General features: G+C 45.2%; 1 protein-coding gene across 3 annotated transcripts in view; it reads left to right on the forward strand.

Annotated features, from left to right (window-relative positions):
• The window catches only part of Ogdh (oxoglutarate dehydrogenase), a 78,808-nt gene that overhangs the window by 43,348 nt on the left and 17,758 nt on the right, over window positions 1-17,702 (forward strand). For all 3 annotated transcript variants that reach the window (XM_042702422.1, XM_042702420.1, XM_042702421.1), the window contains exons 5-10: window positions 5,143-5,258; window positions 10,212-10,366; window positions 10,615-10,761; window positions 11,352-11,442; window positions 11,783-11,962; window positions 14,313-14,441. In XM_042702422.1, the coding sequence (XP_042558356.1) occupies window positions 5,143-5,258; window positions 10,212-10,366; window positions 10,615-10,761; window positions 11,352-11,442; window positions 11,783-11,962; window positions 14,313-14,441 (818 nt within the window). The remainder of the gene's footprint in view (window positions 1-5,142; window positions 5,259-10,211; window positions 10,367-10,614; window positions 10,762-11,351; window positions 11,443-11,782; window positions 11,963-14,312; window positions 14,442-17,702) is intronic.

The raw sequence follows: 17,702 nt of genomic DNA on the forward strand, positions 1-17,702 counted from the left end.
TCTTATTTCCTGGTTTTCATTTTCTTTTATTTCCTGTCCATGTATTTTTGTATCCCTATTTAAAAATTCCTTTTCTATTTATATGTAAAAATGTAGCATTACTGTATAATTTATCAGTGTCCTAATGTCATCATTCTCCCTGTTCAAATTAAATAGAAACTTTTTCTCCTTTTATATCTCTTTACCTTCCTCCATTTATTAATTGTCTTACGTATTTTCTCTTACAGCCCCATCAGAGTGTTACTCATTTGCTTCAACCACCATACATAATTAAGCAAACTCAAGAAAACAGGGAACAGCTGTTGTATTTACTCACATTTTTCTTGTATCCTGTTTTCATTTGTAGCATTTCTTCCTTTATTGCTTCCTCTTCTGTTCAGAGAATTTCCTTTGGCTATTCTTTCAGAATTCCCTAGTTTTGCTTCACTGAACAATCATTTCAATTTCTTCTCAATTATTACAAATATTTTTGGATGTAGGATTCTGTGTAGATAGGGTCCTTTTCTCTCAGCTAGTGATAACTGTACCACTTCCTTCTAGCCTCCAGGATCTCTGATGAGAAATCCTCTTTCATTCAACTTGTGTTGCCAGAATAGATGAGATGTCACTTTACTATGGCTGCTTTCAAGATTTTCCTATATTTGAATCTTTAAAAGTTTATAGCATAGATGTCAATCTTGTGGATTTTCTCGACTTCTTGAATTTGCACCTGTTTCTTGTGTTTGGGGAGTGTTCTTAGTTACTATTTAGTCCCTTTTTTCCTTTGCTTCTAGAGTTTTCTCTACATGTATGTGAAATACTTTACTGTAATGTCACATGCCCTTAAGGATTTTTTGTTGTTTGTTGTTTGTTTGTTTTTGTGCCAGTCCTATGGCTTGAACTCTGGGCGTGGGTGCTATCTGAGCTTTTGTACTCAAGGCTAGCACTCTACCATTTGAGGCCCAGCTCCACTTCTGGCTTTTTTTTTTTGGGGGGTCCGGTCGGTTGTGGGGCCTGAACTCTGGGCCTGGGTGCTGCCCCTCAGCTCTTCAGCTCAAGGCTAGCACTCTACCACTTGAGCCACAGCGCCACTTCCGGCTTTTTTCATTTTGCTTATGTGGTACTAAGGAATCGAACCCAGGGCCTCAGGCATGCAAGGCAAGCGCTCTACCACCGAGCCATCTTCCCAGCCCCACTTCTGGCTTTTTTGTTGGTTCATTAGAGATAAGAATTTCACAGACTTTCCTGCCATGGCTGGCTTCCAACAACAATCCTTGAATCTCAGCCTCCTTGAATAGCTAGGATTACAGGTGTGAGCCACAGGCTCCTGGCTTCTGTTTTCAGTTTTGCTGACACTTTTTGCCTTATGAGCTCAGTGGTTTATCAATATCATATTTGTAATTGCTCATTGAAATAATTTTATGATGAATCCATTAAAATCTTGGGTGATTCTGACATCTGTGTCATTGTGATGTTGCTGTCTATGGATTATTCTTTCTCATTCAATTGATTTCTGTATTTTTGTATTTCTTTGCTTTTATTTTCTGTCCTGTAGATTTTTATATCCACATTTACAAAATTCATATTTGTATAGTGGGGATTTTTCAGTTTTTGTTCTTTGAATATTTTGGAATAATAGTAGCTGTCTCTTTTTTTTTTTTGTCGTGGAGCTTGAACTCTGGACCTGAATGCTGTCCCTCAGCTCTTCAGCTTAAGGCGAGCACCCTACCACTTGAGCCACTGTGCCACTTCTGGTTTTCTGGTGGTTTATTGGAGATAAGAGTCTCATGGACTTTGCTGCCCAGGCTGGCTTTGAACCATGATCCTCAGATCTCAGCCTCCTGAGTAGCTAGGATTACAGGCGTGAACCACCAGTGCCCAGCCTTAGCTGAGGTCTTAATAATAGCAAGGTTTGGCCTTAAATTCACTGTAACCCAGGCTGGCCTTGAACTTGATTCTTCTGCCTCAGTCTCCCAAGTACTAATAGACCTATGTCATCAAACTAAGTGTCAGTGGATTTTGTTTTGTTTTTTAATCAAAATGAGGGTCTTCAGGGTATTATGTGCATCAGGATCTTTTCCTAAATCTACAGATACTGGGGCTTGAACCCAGGTGCCTCTTGCTTACTTTGTTTTCTGCTTACAGCCTTTGCTGTACCACCGGAGCCGTGCCTTTAGTCTTGCTTTTTGCTAATTAATTAGAGATGGACTCTCACAGATTTTCTGCCATGGTTGGCTTCAAACTGAGATCTTCCAGGTCTGAGCCTCCTGAGTAGCTAGGATTATAGATGTGCCACTGCTGCTCAGTCCTGATTTAAATCTTCTGGTATAGCAACCTCCTCAGACATTGCTCCGGTGAGGGAAGCAGAGGATACTGCTTTGTTCCTACAGGTGGGTGTGGGATGGGGTGTATTGCCTCCCAAAGGGAGGAAAAGTTTGGTCTCCGTCTTTGATCTTACTAAGTTTTTGATGTGGGATGGGTGCATGGGCTTCTAACAGCCTGGTGAGAAGTGATAAGCCATAGTATTGTTTACTGTGTTCTTTGGCTAGTGTGGAGCAGTAATTGTCTAAAAGCTTTCTATGTTGCCAGACTTCTGCCTTCCTCATCCTTTGAATAGAGAACAGTTTTTGGGGCCCATTTGTTACCTGTACCTCTTAGAATTTCTAAGCTTCTGCTTCTTGAGGCCTGAGATATTGGAGTAAAGGAAAGCCAGGGACTCCCTGCCCAGTCTTTTTTTTGGGTCCGGTTGTGGGGCCTGAACTCTGGGCCTGGGCGCTGTCCCAGCCCCTGCCCAGTCTCTCTTTGCCCCTTTCTGGGGGTTATGTTACATTTGTTTTACGTACTTTGTATATAGATTTTTTTAGTTTCACTTAGTAAAGGAATAGAGAAGAATATGTCTCCTTTACTTTCCACTTTCCTTTTGCTGAGATCTATAGTTTAATTTCTCAGGTTGTTGAAGAGCTAGAAATGGAGCTAGAAGTTCTGAGACTGAGCAGTGTACAACCCAGGAACAGTGATTCAGAGTGTCAGATGTGAAGGACTAGCCTGTGGTAAAGCCCTGCCTTCTGAACCTTCATGCTGCAAGTGTAACAACACATTTCTTCTCTGAGCCATACTCTTACTAAATAACTTCATACTGCAAATATTTTCACAAGATGGGGGCCTGTTTTGATACTCTAGTCTTCTGATCTACTCCTGGCCTGAGTTTTTTTTTTTTTTTTTCTGGCCTGAGTTTTTTTTTATCAGCTTGGGAAAGTTTCTCAAAAAATGATTTTGGTTTTTCTCCATAAGCAGAAGCTGAGTGTAAATGAGTGAGAGCTGTCTGTTTCCCCAGATCCCATGACTGCAGTGTCCTTACTGAGGGAATGGGTGGTATGCTCAAGCTACACACTTCTACAACACCATCCTCAAGTAAAGACAAGCAGATTTGTCCTTGTTTAATGAATGTGAAAGGGGCTAGGAAACAATTTACTTTTCACATTTAAAAACTATCCTAACCCAGGCGCTGATGGCTCACGCCTGTAATCTAGCTACTTAGGAGGCTGAGATCTGAGGGTTATATGGTTCAAAGCCAGCCCAGGCAGGAAAGTCCATGAGACTTACCTCCAACGAACCAGCAGAAAACTGGAAGTGGCACTGTGGCTTAAGTGATAGAGCACTAGCCTTGAGCTGAAGAGCTGAGGGACAATACCTAGGCCCAGAGTTCAAGTCCCACGACTGACCAAAAAAAAAGGGCTGGGAAGGTAGCTCAGTGGTAGAGAGCTTGCCTTGCATGCATAAGGCCCTGGGTTTGATTCCTCAGCATCATATAAGCAAAAAGAAAAAAGCTGGAAGTGGCGCTGTGGCTCAAGTGGTAGAGCACTAGCCTTGAGCTGAAGAGCTGAGGGACAGCATCCAGGCCCAGAGTTCAGGCCCCACAACTGGACCCCCCCCCCCCCCCAAAACAAAACAAAACTCTACTAGGGGGGAAAAAAAAGGTTGAGACTATGGTAGAATTCCTAACCACAGTGGTAGAGCGCTCACCTTGAGCTGAAGAGCTGAGAGACAGTATTCGGCGTTCAGGCACGGAGTTCACGCCCCATGACTTGACAAATATAATAATAATGTTCTTGATGAAACAATCATGAGATGCTAAAGGAAGAGAGGTGCCCTTCCATGTTGCCCTCAATCAATCTGAAATGCACTTTCAAATGAGGCAGCATCTTCCCTGGATTGAGGACTCCTTGAGCAAGATAGCTCTCAATAGTCATCAGACTGGAAAGAGAAGGGTTTGACCTGTAGTTGCCAAGTACTGTCTGCAGATGCTCTTAGAATGTGCACCCCAGCCAGGCGCCGGTGGCTCACGCCTATAATCCTAACTACTTAGGAGGTTGAGATCTGAGGATTGCGGTTCAAAGCCAGCCCAGGCAGTAAAGGCCGTGAGACTCTTATCTCCAGTTAACCACCAGAAACCCAGAAGTGGCACTGTGGCTTAAGTGGTAGAGTGCTAGTCTTGAGCTGAAGTGCTGAGGGTCAGTGCCCAGGCCCAGAGTTCAAGCCCCATGACTGACAAAGAATGTGCACTCCAGAGATAGAGGCCCCTTGCTAATCCAAAGTGGAGGGCATTCTCTGCACTCACATAGACTCTGCCAGGCAGTTCCTAGTGACAGTGTCTCTTCACTTCTTAATCCCCGACTCTTTGTCACTCACACATACATGTATTGTTATATGACTGATATGATCTGCTGTTTTATCTGCTAGTTCCTTATTTCCTACTTCAATTCCTTGTTTAACTCTGTGCTTTTTTGATCAACTTTTGAAGTGCCTTCTCATGGCCCTGTCTTCCTCCAAAAATTGGTTTTTATCTTTGGGTTCTCAAAATAAATTTGTCTCTAAATTATAATTGGCACACTGTGCATAATAGGTTTATTCTGATTTACCTTTGACACCTAGAAATAATCTCAGCTACCATCTATTACTAAAAGTTCTACTTATGACTGTAAAATATTACTTGTTTTCATATATACTGGTTTTATATATATGTATATATATATATTTATATATATGTATATATATGTGTGTGTGTGATTTAAATTTTTTTCTTTTTGCTCCCTGGGGTATCTCTTCCCTTTCCTATAAATTGTGCTCCCTGCATGGCTGTGCCCTTTCCCCTGTTGCCTATAGGGTTCTATGGCCTAGATGAGTCTGATCTCGACAAAGTCTTCCACTTGCCCACCACCACTTTCATCGGTGGACAGGAGTCAGCACTTCCTCTGCGGGAGATCATCCGACGGCTAGAGGTAAGAACGTGATGTGGTTTCTAGAACAATCTACTAGACTTGCTAAAATCCTGCAGTTTGGATAAACTCCAGATTTTTGTTTTTGGTGATTGGATTTGAACTCTAGCCTTTATTCTTGATGGTTAGGTGCTCTACCACTTAAGCCACCACCACCACCACCCCCAGCCCTTTTTGCTTTTGTCAGTTTTTGAATAAGATCTTGCATTTATGCTTGAGTTGAACTGAACTTTGCTCCTCCTATGTGTTTTTTGCATAGCTGTGATAAGTGTACATCACACCACACCTAGCTTTTTATTGACTAAGAGTCTCATAAACTTTTTACCAGGGCTATTCTCTGTGATCCTTGTAATCTCTACTTTCTAAGTAGCTAGGATTGCAGGCCGGACTTTACACACACAGTAGTGGCTGGCTGGTTGGCTGGCAGGTACATACTTCCTTTCTCTCTCCTTTTCTTTTCCTTTTTGGTGGTGTTGGGGTTTGAATTCAGGGCCTCTTGCTTGCTAAGCAGACATACACTACTTGAAACACTCTACCAGCCTCCTTTTATTTTGTTTTGCTTTTTTGTTTTTGTTTTTTGTTGTTGTTGTTTTTGGTCAGTCGTGGGGCTTGAATTCTGGGCCTGGGCGCTTATCCCTACACTCTTCAGCTCAAGGCGAGCATTCTACCTCTTGAGCCACAGCACCACTTCCGGTTTTCTAGTAGTTTTTATTGGAGATCAGAGTGTCACAGACTTTTCTGCCCAGGCTGGCTTTGAACCGTGATGCTCAGATCTCAGCCTCCTGAGTAGCTAGGATTACAGGCATGAGCCACCGGCACCCTGCTGTTTTGGTTATTTTTGAGATAGGGATCTGTGCCTGGGCCAGCTTGAACTGTGTTCCTCCTATTTATGTTTCCCTTTGTTAGCATGACGATGCACCCCACTACACCCAGTCATTCGTTGAAATGGAGCCTTTTCAACATTCATTCTTGGTCTAGCTTTAAACCATGACCCCTCAATCTGTCTCCCAAGCAGCTAGGATTACAAGCTTGAGGCACAGGTGTCCAGCCTCTGGAAGGCCTTTTTTTTTTTTTTTTTTTGTCAGTCATGGGACTTGAACTCTGGGCTTGGGCACTGTCTATGCACTCTTCAGCTCAAGGCAAGTGCTCTACCACTTGAGCTACATCGCCATTTCCGGTCTTCTAGTGGTTTATTGGAGATAAGAGTCTCATAGAGTTTCCTGCCCAGGCTGGCTTTGAACCATAATTCTCAGATCTCAGCCTCCTGAATAGCCACCAGCGCCCGGTAAGGCCTATACTTTTTATTTATTTATGTATTTTTGGGTCTGGTCGTGGGGCCTGAACTCTGGGCCTGGGCGCTGTCCCTCAGCTCTTCAGCTCAAGGTTAGCACTCTACCACTTGAGCCACAGCGCCACTTCCAGGTTTTTTCTTTTTGCTTATGTGGTGCTGAGGAATCGAACCCAGGGCCTCATGCATGCAAGGTAAGCGCTCTACCACTGAGCCACCTTCCCAGCCCTAGGCCTATATTTTTTAAGAATGTTAAGGAAGGTGACTTTCCATTTTGTGACTAGCAGAGTTTTTTTTGTTTTTTGTTTTTTGTTTTTTTTTAGGAGTTTGGTTTTCAGTTATCCACAGAGAGAAAATTCTCTCTACAGGGATTTCAGAACCCTGTTATTTTGTTTAAGATATATGAGGCTCCCTGGAGATCTTCCTTCACCCAGAGGACACTCCTACAGCCACAGATTGCTCCCCACACTGATAAGTCTCAAGACAGCAGGTGGTAGTTGCCCTCAATCTCCCTCATTTCTCTCATCCCTCTCATTTACTCTTTTCCTTCTTTTGGTAGTACTCATTCTGCCAGAGAACTCCTTCACACATATCGTAGGCAGTGGCTGAGAGTCTGGTGCCCGGGTCCTTGTGCTTCCTTGTTTATAAGGATAACCGCAGTACCCACTCCAGAAAGAATGGATTTAATGAGAGGTCATTGACCAGTGTTAGCTGTCCGTGGCATTCTGAGCTAACAGATTCTGAACCTATGGCATCTGATGTACCTAACAGTCCAGGTTGAGTCACACTGGCAAACAGATAGGCAAGTGGACTCCTACCGTGGCTGGACATTGGATTTAATCCCAGGCCCCTATGTCCAAATCCTCTCACCAAGTCAGTGATGAACCCTGACTGCAAGAGTGGTGTATAAGTCTGTGAGTCAGTAAGCTACTCTCCATAGTTTGTGATAAACTATAATCTTGTCACCATCTCTCCTTGGTGCTTCCATTCAGTTTTCTACCTCTTGTGCAATGGTAACAACCAAAGGAAGAATGTGCCTTCCCCAGCGCCTCTCATTAGCAAGCCGAGAGGAGGGTTGACAAGGAGTGGATAAGGGAGCTACTTACTGGATGTCAGCTCACATACACCCAGGGAAGACTGGACTTCTGTGACACTTAGTATTAACAGCCTCTGTGGGGCTGGTGTCTGTAGAAGCTCTTCTGCTGGTCAGTAAATTGGGTCCCTACATGTGTGAAGAGTGAGACACAGCAGTGGATTAATGACAGCTATGACAGGACAAGGGCTGATCCAAAGGTTCCCAGTTATCATTAAGAAGTAGGGTTTGGGGGCAAGAGGCCGGCAGCTTACACCTACAATCTTAGCTACTTAGGAACTGAGATCTGAGGATTGCGATTCAAAGCCAGCCCAGATGAGAGAATTTGTGAGACTTATCTCCAATTAACTGCCTGAAAATCAGAAGGAGAGCTGTGGCTCAAAGTAGTAGAGCACTAGCTTTGAGCACAAAAACCCTCAAGAACAGTATCTAGGCCCTGAGTTCAAGCCACTACTGACCAAAAAAAGAAAGGAAAAAAAAAAGAAAATAAGGAGCTGGGAAGTTGGCTCAGTGGTAGAGTGTTTGCCTTGCATGCCTGAGGCCTTGGGTTCGATTCCTCAGCACCACATAAGCAAAAAGAAAAAAAAAAAAAGCCGGAAGTGGCACTGTGGCTCAAGTGGTAGAGCGCTAGCTTTGAGCTGAAGAACTAAGGGACAGCGCCCAGGCCCAGAGTTCAGGCCCCACGACCGGACCCAAAAAAAAAAAAAAAAAGAAAAAGAAAATAAGAAATAGCATTTGGGGATTAATTAACACATCTTAAATACCAGGTTCATTCCCAGCAATATTTTCTTTGTGTTGATTTCCTTCATTGAACCAGGAACACGAGTGTGGTTGATAGTCTGTGCATTCAAGCAAAGTTAGCTTTGGCCCTTCACCTTGTAGAGAACAGGCTCCCATCGGCAAATCTGGCATGTCCTTTTAACTGCTCGGTGTCAGCTGGTTTCCTCATCTGTTGAGGAAACCAAGTGGAATCTCAGAAAGGAGCTACTGGACTGGGAAAGTGGTTCCGTGATAAGAGTGCTTGCCTCATATGCATGAAGCCCTGGGTTCGATTCCTCAGCACCATATAAACAGAAAAAGCCGGAAGTGTCACTGTGGTTCAAGTGGTAGAGCACTAGCCTTGAGCTGACAAAAAAAAAAAAAAAAGCTACTGAGCAAGTTCTCAGGCTCTGAGTGCTTGGGTGTCAGAGGCTATCAGGGGTTTCTGTAAAGTCTCTGTTAGCTACATCGAGGCCTGTTCCCTTTGCTGCTCCAGTGCTAGTTCTAAGTTTCCTTTCATACCTGTATTCTGAGCCTCCACAGCAGCAACACAGATAGAGATCTAAAGCTTAGCAGGATCTGGCAGGATCCCTGGGGCTTCTATAGTTTACAGACCCTTTCTCTAATTTTTTTTCCCAAGAGAACTGGCTCTCTCATGGGCAAACACCCCCATCTAGCTTGCTACCAACCTATCCACACTGGTGTACGGTTGTGGTTTGGAGCATGTTTGATGTGTTCAAGACCTGTCCCTTGTCATACATACAGTGTGTTATACACACTTCTTCCAGCCTGAAGTATCCAAAAGGAGTCAGCCACTAGAAAATAGAAATTAAGGTCTAGGAATGTGGCTCAGTGGTAGAGTGCTTGCCTAGTATTCATAAAGGCCTGGTTCGATTCCTCAGCACCACATAAACAGAAAAAGCCACAAGTAGAGTTGTGGCTCAAATGGTAGAGTGCTAGCCTTGAGCTCAATAAGCTCAGGGACAGTGCCCAAGTCCTGAGTACAAGGCCCATGACTGGCAAAAAGAAAAAATTGAAGTGAAGCTGGGCATGTTGGTGCACATCTGTAATCCCAGATACTCCAGAGCTAAAAATAGAATTACAGTTCAGGGCAGACTGGGGCAAAACTGTAAGATCCTATCCAAAAATAAAGCAAAGGAGCTGAGTCATGGCCAAGTGGTGGAGCACTTGCCTAGCAAGCACAAGGCTGTGAGTTCAAAACTCAATATTGGCCGGATGCCAGTGGCTCTCGCCTGTAATCCTAACTACTAAGGAGGCTGAGATCTGAGGATAGTAGTTCAAGGCCAGCCCAGGCACAGAAGTCTTACCTCGAATAAACCACTCAGAAAAGCGGAAGTGGTGTTGCAGCTCAAGTGGTAGAGCATTTGCCTCGAGCTGAAGAGCTGAGAGACAGTGCCCAGGCCCAGAGTTCAAGCCCCACGACCGACCAAAACAAACAACTCAATACTACCAAACTAAAGTTAAAAATGTAAGTCTTAACCAGGTGCCAGTGGCTCATGCCTGTATTCCTAACTTCTCAGCAGGCTGAGATCTGAGGATTGTAATTCAAAGCCAGCCTAAGCAGAAAAGTCCATGCGACTCTTATTTCTGTTTTCTTAGTCACACCAGCTCAGGTACATTGGAGGAGGAAGTCTGCTCCTCCTCAACCTTTTGGCTGAATAGACTGAGTCAGCACTATTCATCCAACCAAGCTTGGTAAAATATGTATATGTGGGAGACAGATGGCCTGTTGCAAGCACATTGGGATGCGGCTCATGTTCACCATTGATCTGTGTGTCCTCTTGTGGGGGTACAGATGGCATATTGCCAGCACATTGGGGTGGAGTTCATGTTCATTAACGACTTGGAGCAATGCCAATGGATCCGGCAAAAGTTCGAGACCCCTGGGATCATGCAGTTCACCAATGAGGAGAAGCGGACCCTGCTGGCAAGGCTTGTGCGGTCCACCAGGTATGAGTCAAGCTGGGACTGTGGAGCACAGACTCCCAGGGGATCCATGGCTCGTCTGTGGTTATGGGCCTAATATGGGCCTCTCGGCCAGGGTGGATGGCCATGGGGCTGTCCACAGCTGCATACAGATGGCCAAGTGAGTAGAGTTGGTCTTCAGAGTATCCTCTTGTCATTTAGGAACATCTAATGGTGTTGTTAGGGTTAGCTCTTGAGACATTGCTCTTCAAGGTGCTTGGTTCCTTGTCCAGGTTTGAGGAGTTCCTGCAGCGCAAGTGGTCCTCTGAGAAGCGCTTTGGTCTGGAAGGCTGTGAGGTGCTGATCCCTGCCCTCAAGACCATCATCGACAAGTCGAGTGAGAATGGCGTGGACTATGTGATCATGGGCATGCCACACAGGTACTGCCAGGCGTGTTGCAGGCACAGGAGTGGGGTTCCTGTTCAGTGCCAGAGAGTTGGGGCCTCACTGGGACATGTCTTGTTTCCAGGCATGCCTGGGTTAGAATGACTACAGAGTCATTTTCAAAGCCAGCCTACATATAGTTCAGACTGGCTTTTAGCATTGTACTGAATCTTATACAGTTGAAAGCCCAGCTGGGCATGGTATCCACACCTACAATCCCACACTAGGGAAAGTAGCCTGGGCTACATAGTTCCAGCATAGCCTGCGCTACGTACATAGCAAGACCTTGTCTCAAAAATAAATTCCAGTGCCTTGGATGGGACCCTACTTGGAGGAAAGGCCACTCTGATGTTGAGGGTAAGCAAAGGGGGCACCAGGGGCTGGCAACATTGTGTACCCGTCTCCATTTCTACCACCCATGGCTTGTGGCCTTGAATCCCCACTAGGCAGAGACTCACTCACCATATGGGTCCTGGTTACAACTATTGTTGGGCTGTAGATGAAGATGATGCAGTGTCCTGAAAGAGGGACAGGGGGAACAGCCATGACCTGGAGTTCTGCTCATCTGACCTTCTATCCCTCCCAGGGGACGGCTAAATGTACTTGCAAATGTCATCAGGAAGGAGCTGGAGCAGATTTTCTGTCAGTTCGATTCAAAGTTGGAGGCAGCTGATGAGGTGAGGTCTCTGTATGGAGACATACCCAGTGTGGTCGCCTCACCTACACAAGGTCCCTGACTACACTGCTTTCTCAGAATGTCCTAGCAGATGCTTGGCTCTTCCAAACTTTAATTTGTCTTTATCTCTGGCAGTGGCCAAACTTCCCTTCCCAGCAGTCTCCTTTTCTTCCTGGTGGGGGAAGGAGCCCCCCTCTCCTTGTGCTAGGTTGGATGATCTTGAGAAAAGGCTATGCCATCCTTCTAGAGTGAGCCTTGGAAGTAGAAATCCCATCTGAAGGGTTATTGTGGGAAACTGAGCATCTCCTGGCCACCATCAGATTTGTTGTTTGCACCATCAGGGCTCCGGGGACATGAAGTACCACCTGGGCATGTATCACCGTAGGATCAACCGTGTGACCGACAGGAACATCACCCTGTCCCTGGTGGCAAACCCTTCCCACCTGGAGGCTGCTGACCCTGTGGTGATGGGCAAGACCAAAGCTGAGCAGTTCTACTGTGGGGACACTGAAGGGAAAAAGGTGAGGTCCCCACAGAGCATGGAGAGATAGTCCCTTCAGCCCAGAATTCAACACAGAGCTCTCTACTCTACTGAGGTTCAATGCCCTGAGCATGTTGTAGATTTATTTCTGCTGTTTAAAAATATTGTAAGATGGGGCTGGGAAGATGGCTCAGTGGTAGAGTGCTTGCCTTGCATGCCTGAGGCCCTGGGTTCGATTCCTCAGCACCACATAAACAAAAAGAAAAAAGCCGGAAGTGGCGCTGTGGCTCAAGTGGTAGAGCGCTAGCCTTGAGCTGAAGAGCTGAGGGACAGCATCCAGGCCCAGAGTTCAGGCCCCACGACCAGACCCAAAAAACAAACAAACAAAAAATAAAATAAAAATATTGTAAGACAATTTAAAAGAGCAGATCAATCCTGCTTACAGACAGGCTTTCTCTAGATTGAAATCATCCAACTAGGTAGATTTGTATCATGCTGTTGGTGGATAGAGTCTTAATTAGTTGTCAAAGACATGTTCACTGAAAAAAAAGAGGAGAAAGCCCAGGTACAGGTAGCTCACGCCTATAATCCTAGCTACTCAGAAGACTTGAGTTCTGAGGATTGTAGTTCGAAACCAGCCAGGGCAAGAAAATCTGAGACTCATATTTCCAATTAACCACCAGAAAACTATAAGTGGTGCTGTGGCTCAAAATTGTAGAGTGCTAGCCTTGAGTGAAAAAGCTCAGGGAGTTCAAGCCCCATGACTGACAAAAAAGAAAAAAGAAGTCAGTGCCAGTGGCTCTTCTGAGGATCACGGTTCAAAGCCAGCCTAGGCAACAAAAGTCCATGAGACTCCTATCTCCAATAAACCACTAGAAAACGGGAAGTGGCGCTGTGGCTCAAGTGGTAGAGAGCTCTCCTTGAGCTGAAGAGCACAGGGACAGCGCCTAAGCCCAGACTTCAAGCTCTATAGCAAAGCTGAGTCCCTGTGCAAACTACATAATTTGTCCCTTTTCTGACTTGTGAGCATCCTCTATGTCCACCAAAATCAGAATGTTGAGAAATTTTAGATTTTTCTCTGTAGAAAGCAGATCATGGACCCTCCCTTCCTGGCAAGGAGGGTTTTGCCTGGTGCAGACACCAGGATGGTGATAGGAACTTAGGAGTACAGGTCAGTAATGAGTCACAGCATGAGAGGGCAGAAGGTAACAGCTTAGGTCACCTTGTCGGCCAGACATCTATCTAGATGTTTATGTGGAGACATTTTTAGATGAGATCCACATTTCAGTTAGTGGACTTTGAAGGACATGACCCTCCACAACACATGCACCTCAACTTCATAGATCAAAACCTGCAAAGAAGACTGGGGTTCTCAAAGAGATTATGCAGGTACTTGGCTGTCACTCAAACTGCATCTTCAGCTCCTCTTTGGGTATTCAGCCTACCCTGCCCTATAGAGTTTGGACATGCCAACTTAAAGTCAGGCTGTACCCTGCCCACCCCTAAACCCACTGGTTAAGTATTGAGTTGGAATTTAGAGGTATCAGTACGAACTGCATATATATATATATATATATAAACACAGAATTCAAAATAAGCTGTATGTGTGTATGTGCACGCGCCTGCGTACACATGTGCATACTCCATCAGAATCTATCACTGAGGATATTCTATATCAGGTAGCAGCCACTGGAGGACCCAAAGCCAGGCAGAACAGCACAATGAGCTTCAGTGCTGCTGTACCACAAAGCAGTGAGGTACCTGAACAATAGGCCACCCAGAACATGCTGGAGCCAGCAGGAACAAGAGCATCAGAAATGGTGGTGTTGATCTGTTATGTACAACCTAATTAAAGACAAGCACATATTAATACAAACCAGTTGGGGGGGTAGATTTCTTGGAGAAGAATGTCACCTAATAAATATAAGAGTAATGGACTGAGCCGGGCGCTGGTGGCTCACGCCTGTAATCCTAGCTACTCAGGAGGCTGAGATCTGAGGATCGCGGTTCAAAGCCAGCCCGGGCAGGAGAGACCGTGAGACTCCTATCTCCAATAAACCACCAAAAAACCGGAAGTGGCACTATAGCTCAAGTGGTAGAGCGCTCACCTTGAGCTGAAGAGCTGAGGGACAACGCCCAGGCCCAGAGTTCAAGCCCCACAACCGACAAAAAAAAAAAAAAGAGTAATGGACTGAGATACCATCTTACTCCAGTTTTAAACTGGCTAGTATTCTGAATTCAGACAATTCAGGTGGAAATGTGGAGAAAAAGGAGCCCTACTATACTGCTGGTGGGAATGTAAACTAATAATTTTTGAAAAGCAAAATATAACCTATATGCTTGTTGGACATAGAGGTCCAGATGTGTTCGATTTGGGGTCTCCTTTGCAGGTAATGTCCATCCTCCTGCATGGAGATGCTGCCTTTGCTGGCCAGGGTATCGTGTATGAGACCTTCCACCTCAGCGACCTGCCGTCTTACACAACCCATGGCACCGTCCATGTAGTCGTCAACAACCAGGTAACTCCCAAAGCAGTAGGTCGCCCTCCTGAGTATTCTGGTCATTTACATCATTCACTGTTTTGTGATTATAAAAATATATCTGTTGTTGGGGCTGGGAATGTAGCTTAATGCTTGCCTAGCATCTGTGAAGCCCTGGGATCGATTCCTCGGTACCACATAGACAGAAAAGGCTAGAAGTGACACTGCTGTGACTCAAGTGGTAGAGTGCTAGTCTTGAGCACAGAGGGGCTCAGAGACAGATCCCAGGCCCTGAGTAATCCTAGCTACTTGAAGCTGAGATCTGAAGATCTCAGTTCAAAGCTAGCTCAGGCAGGAAGGTTTGTGGGACTCTCATCTTCAGTTAACCACCAAAAGCCAATAGTGTGGGAGCTCTGTAGCTCAAGTGGTAGGATGTCAGCCTTGAGCGAAAACGTTCAGGAACAGCACCCAGACCCTGAGTTCAAACCTCATGACCAACAGAAAACAAAGAATATGTCCATCCATGGTAAAAGCTGCCACTTAGCCAGGCGGGTGGCTGATCCTAGCTACTTAGGAGACTAAGAACTGAGGATCAAGGTTCAAAGCCAGCCTGGGCAGGAAAGTCTCGAGTCTCTTTTTTTTGGCGGGGGGGGAGTTCTGGTCGTGGGGCCTGAACTCTGGGCCTAGGCGCTGTCCCTCAGCTCTTCAGCTCAAGGCTAGCACTCTACCACTTGAGCCACAGCGCCACTTCTGGCTTTTTTCTTTTTGCTTATGTGGTGCTGAGGAATCAAACCCAGGGCCTCAGGCATGCAAAGCAAGCGCTCTACCACTGAGCCACCTTCCCAGCCCCAGTCACAAGTCTCTTTATCTTTAGTTAATCACCAAAAAGTCCCTAAGTAGAACTGTTGCTAGAGTGCTAGCCTTGTACACAAAAGTTCAGAGATAGTAGTACCTAAGCCCTGAGTTCAAACTCCCTGTACTAACACTAAAAAAAAAAGATTTACTAAATGCCTGTTATGAGCCAGACCTCCAGGCACTTCATACACATTGACTTAATACATATAATCCAAAGGGGCTCATTTGTATGTACATACAATTCTCACTTTTCTGGGATATATATGTAGAAGTAGAATTACTGGATTATATGGTATCTTTCTGTTTAAGATTTTGTTTTTTGGTGAGTCTGGGAATTTTATGTACTAAGGAAGTAAGTGTAGCATTGAGCTATATCCCCAGTCCTATATTTAACTTTTTGAGGATCTGCCAGACTGTTTCCTTCAAAATAGGTAGGAGAGGAAGTGGTGCTATGTCTCAGGTGGTAGAGCGCTCGCCTTGAGCTGAAGAGCTCAGGGACAGTGCCTAGGCTCAGAATTCAAATCCCATGACTGACAAAACACACAGGCGCGCGCGCGCACACACACACACACACACACACACACACACACACACACACACACACACACACACACACACACACACACACACACACACACACACACACACACACACACACACACACACACACACACACACACACACACACACACACACACACACACACACACGGGATTGGGAATATCATGCATGAGGCCCTAGCCTTGAGCAGAAAAAGCACCCAGGCCCTGAGTTCAACCTCTAATATGGCAACAAACAACAACAACAAAAAAAACTTATTCAGTTAACAATTTTAGACCATCTAAGATTGGTCAGCTCCATTTGTTCTGCTCAACTCACAGCAAATGGCATCCTGGTAGAAGTAAGTGTGAGGAGAGCACGTGGTGAGACAGGAAGCCAGAAACAGGATCAGGATCAAGGGTACTTTCTTTGTCCTTCCCTCCCCCCTGCTTTTTTTCTAATAGTGTTTCACTCTTGCAGGAACTAACATGTAAAACTACATTCGTTCCTTTCATGGACAGCATCCCACTGACCCAAACATTTCCCAGTAGGTCCTATCATACTTAGACTTGTCTCTTACATTGCCACACCGAAGACCAAGCACCCCCAGCTCAGGAACCCTTGGAAGACAAACTATATACTAGCCCCAGCTGTGTTTTATTTCGATTCAGGTTGAATCATTTCTATTTTCTATCCTTCCTCATTCTTTCCTCTTTTTCCCCCTTATTCCTTAGAATGCCTCCATATAGTTTCCTTAGTTTTCAAATCCAAAATGTCCACTTGTTTCTTTTTTTAAGGCAGATTCTAACAGTGTAGCCCAGACTGGCTCAAACTGGTAATCTTCTGTTTCACCTTCCCAAGTGCTGGAATTACAAGCATATACCACCACACCCAGCTTGACTAATTTTTTTTTTTTTTGGGGGGGGGGGGTTCCGGTCATGGGGCCTGAACGCTGTCCCTCAGCTGTTCAGCTCAAGGCTATCGCTGTACCACTTGAGCCACAGCGCCACTTCCGGCTTTTTTCTTTTTGCTGATGTGGTGCTGACGAATCGAACCCAGGGCCTCATGCATGCAAGGCAAGCGCTCTACCATTGAGCCACCTTCCCAGCCCCAAAGCTTGACTCATTTTTATGTTTCCTATTTTTTACCTTTGTTTCAGTCATGTCCATGATTCTCACAGTTGAATTTTAATTGTTATTATAAAGCTGATGTACAGAGGAATTACAATTTGTTTTAGGAAGATATCATCCCTTCCCTTGCTCTGTCTCTCTCTTTCTCTGTTTCCCTCCCATTCCCACCCATACTTGCATAGTTCATTTTTAACGTAGTATCTAGTGAATACCATTGCTTCATTTGTTCACCCCAGAACAGTTTTCATGGTGGCTGCTTTAACATTCATCACATAATTCTGACATCTGTGTCTTCTCATTGCTGACATCAGGTGATGCTTCTCATTTAAGCTGAGATCATCCTGGTTATTGGTACAGCAAGTGACTTGCAAATGAAATGAGACACTTTTAGCACTCTGACTTAGATTCTGAATCTTCTTTTTTCATAAGTCCTTCTCTGTGGGGGACTAGGCTGACCACTTTGTCATCTTTTTTTTTTTTTTTTTTTTTGCTGGTCGTGGGGCCTGAACTCTGGGCTTGGGCGCTGTCCCTCAGCTCTTTAGCTCAAGGCTAGCTCCTCTACCACTTGAGTCACAGCGCCACTTCCAGCTTTTTCTGGTTATGTGGTGCTGAGGAATCGAACTCAGGGCCTCATGCATGCAAGGCAAGCACTCTACCACTGAGCCACCTTCCCAGCCCCACTTTGTCATCTTAAGTTGAGGGTGAGTCCAGGAGTGAGTTCCCCACTCCCATTTCTTTAGTACCTAGGGAAGAGCAGGATGCTTACTAACAGCTT

The sequence above is a fragment of the Dipodomys spectabilis genome, unplaced genomic scaffold (genome assembly GCF_019054845.1).
Source record: "Dipodomys spectabilis isolate Male_0828 unplaced genomic scaffold, ASM1905484v1 ptg000322l, whole genome shotgun sequence".
NCBI lineage: Eukaryota > Metazoa > Chordata > Mammalia > Rodentia > Heteromyidae > Dipodomys > Dipodomys spectabilis.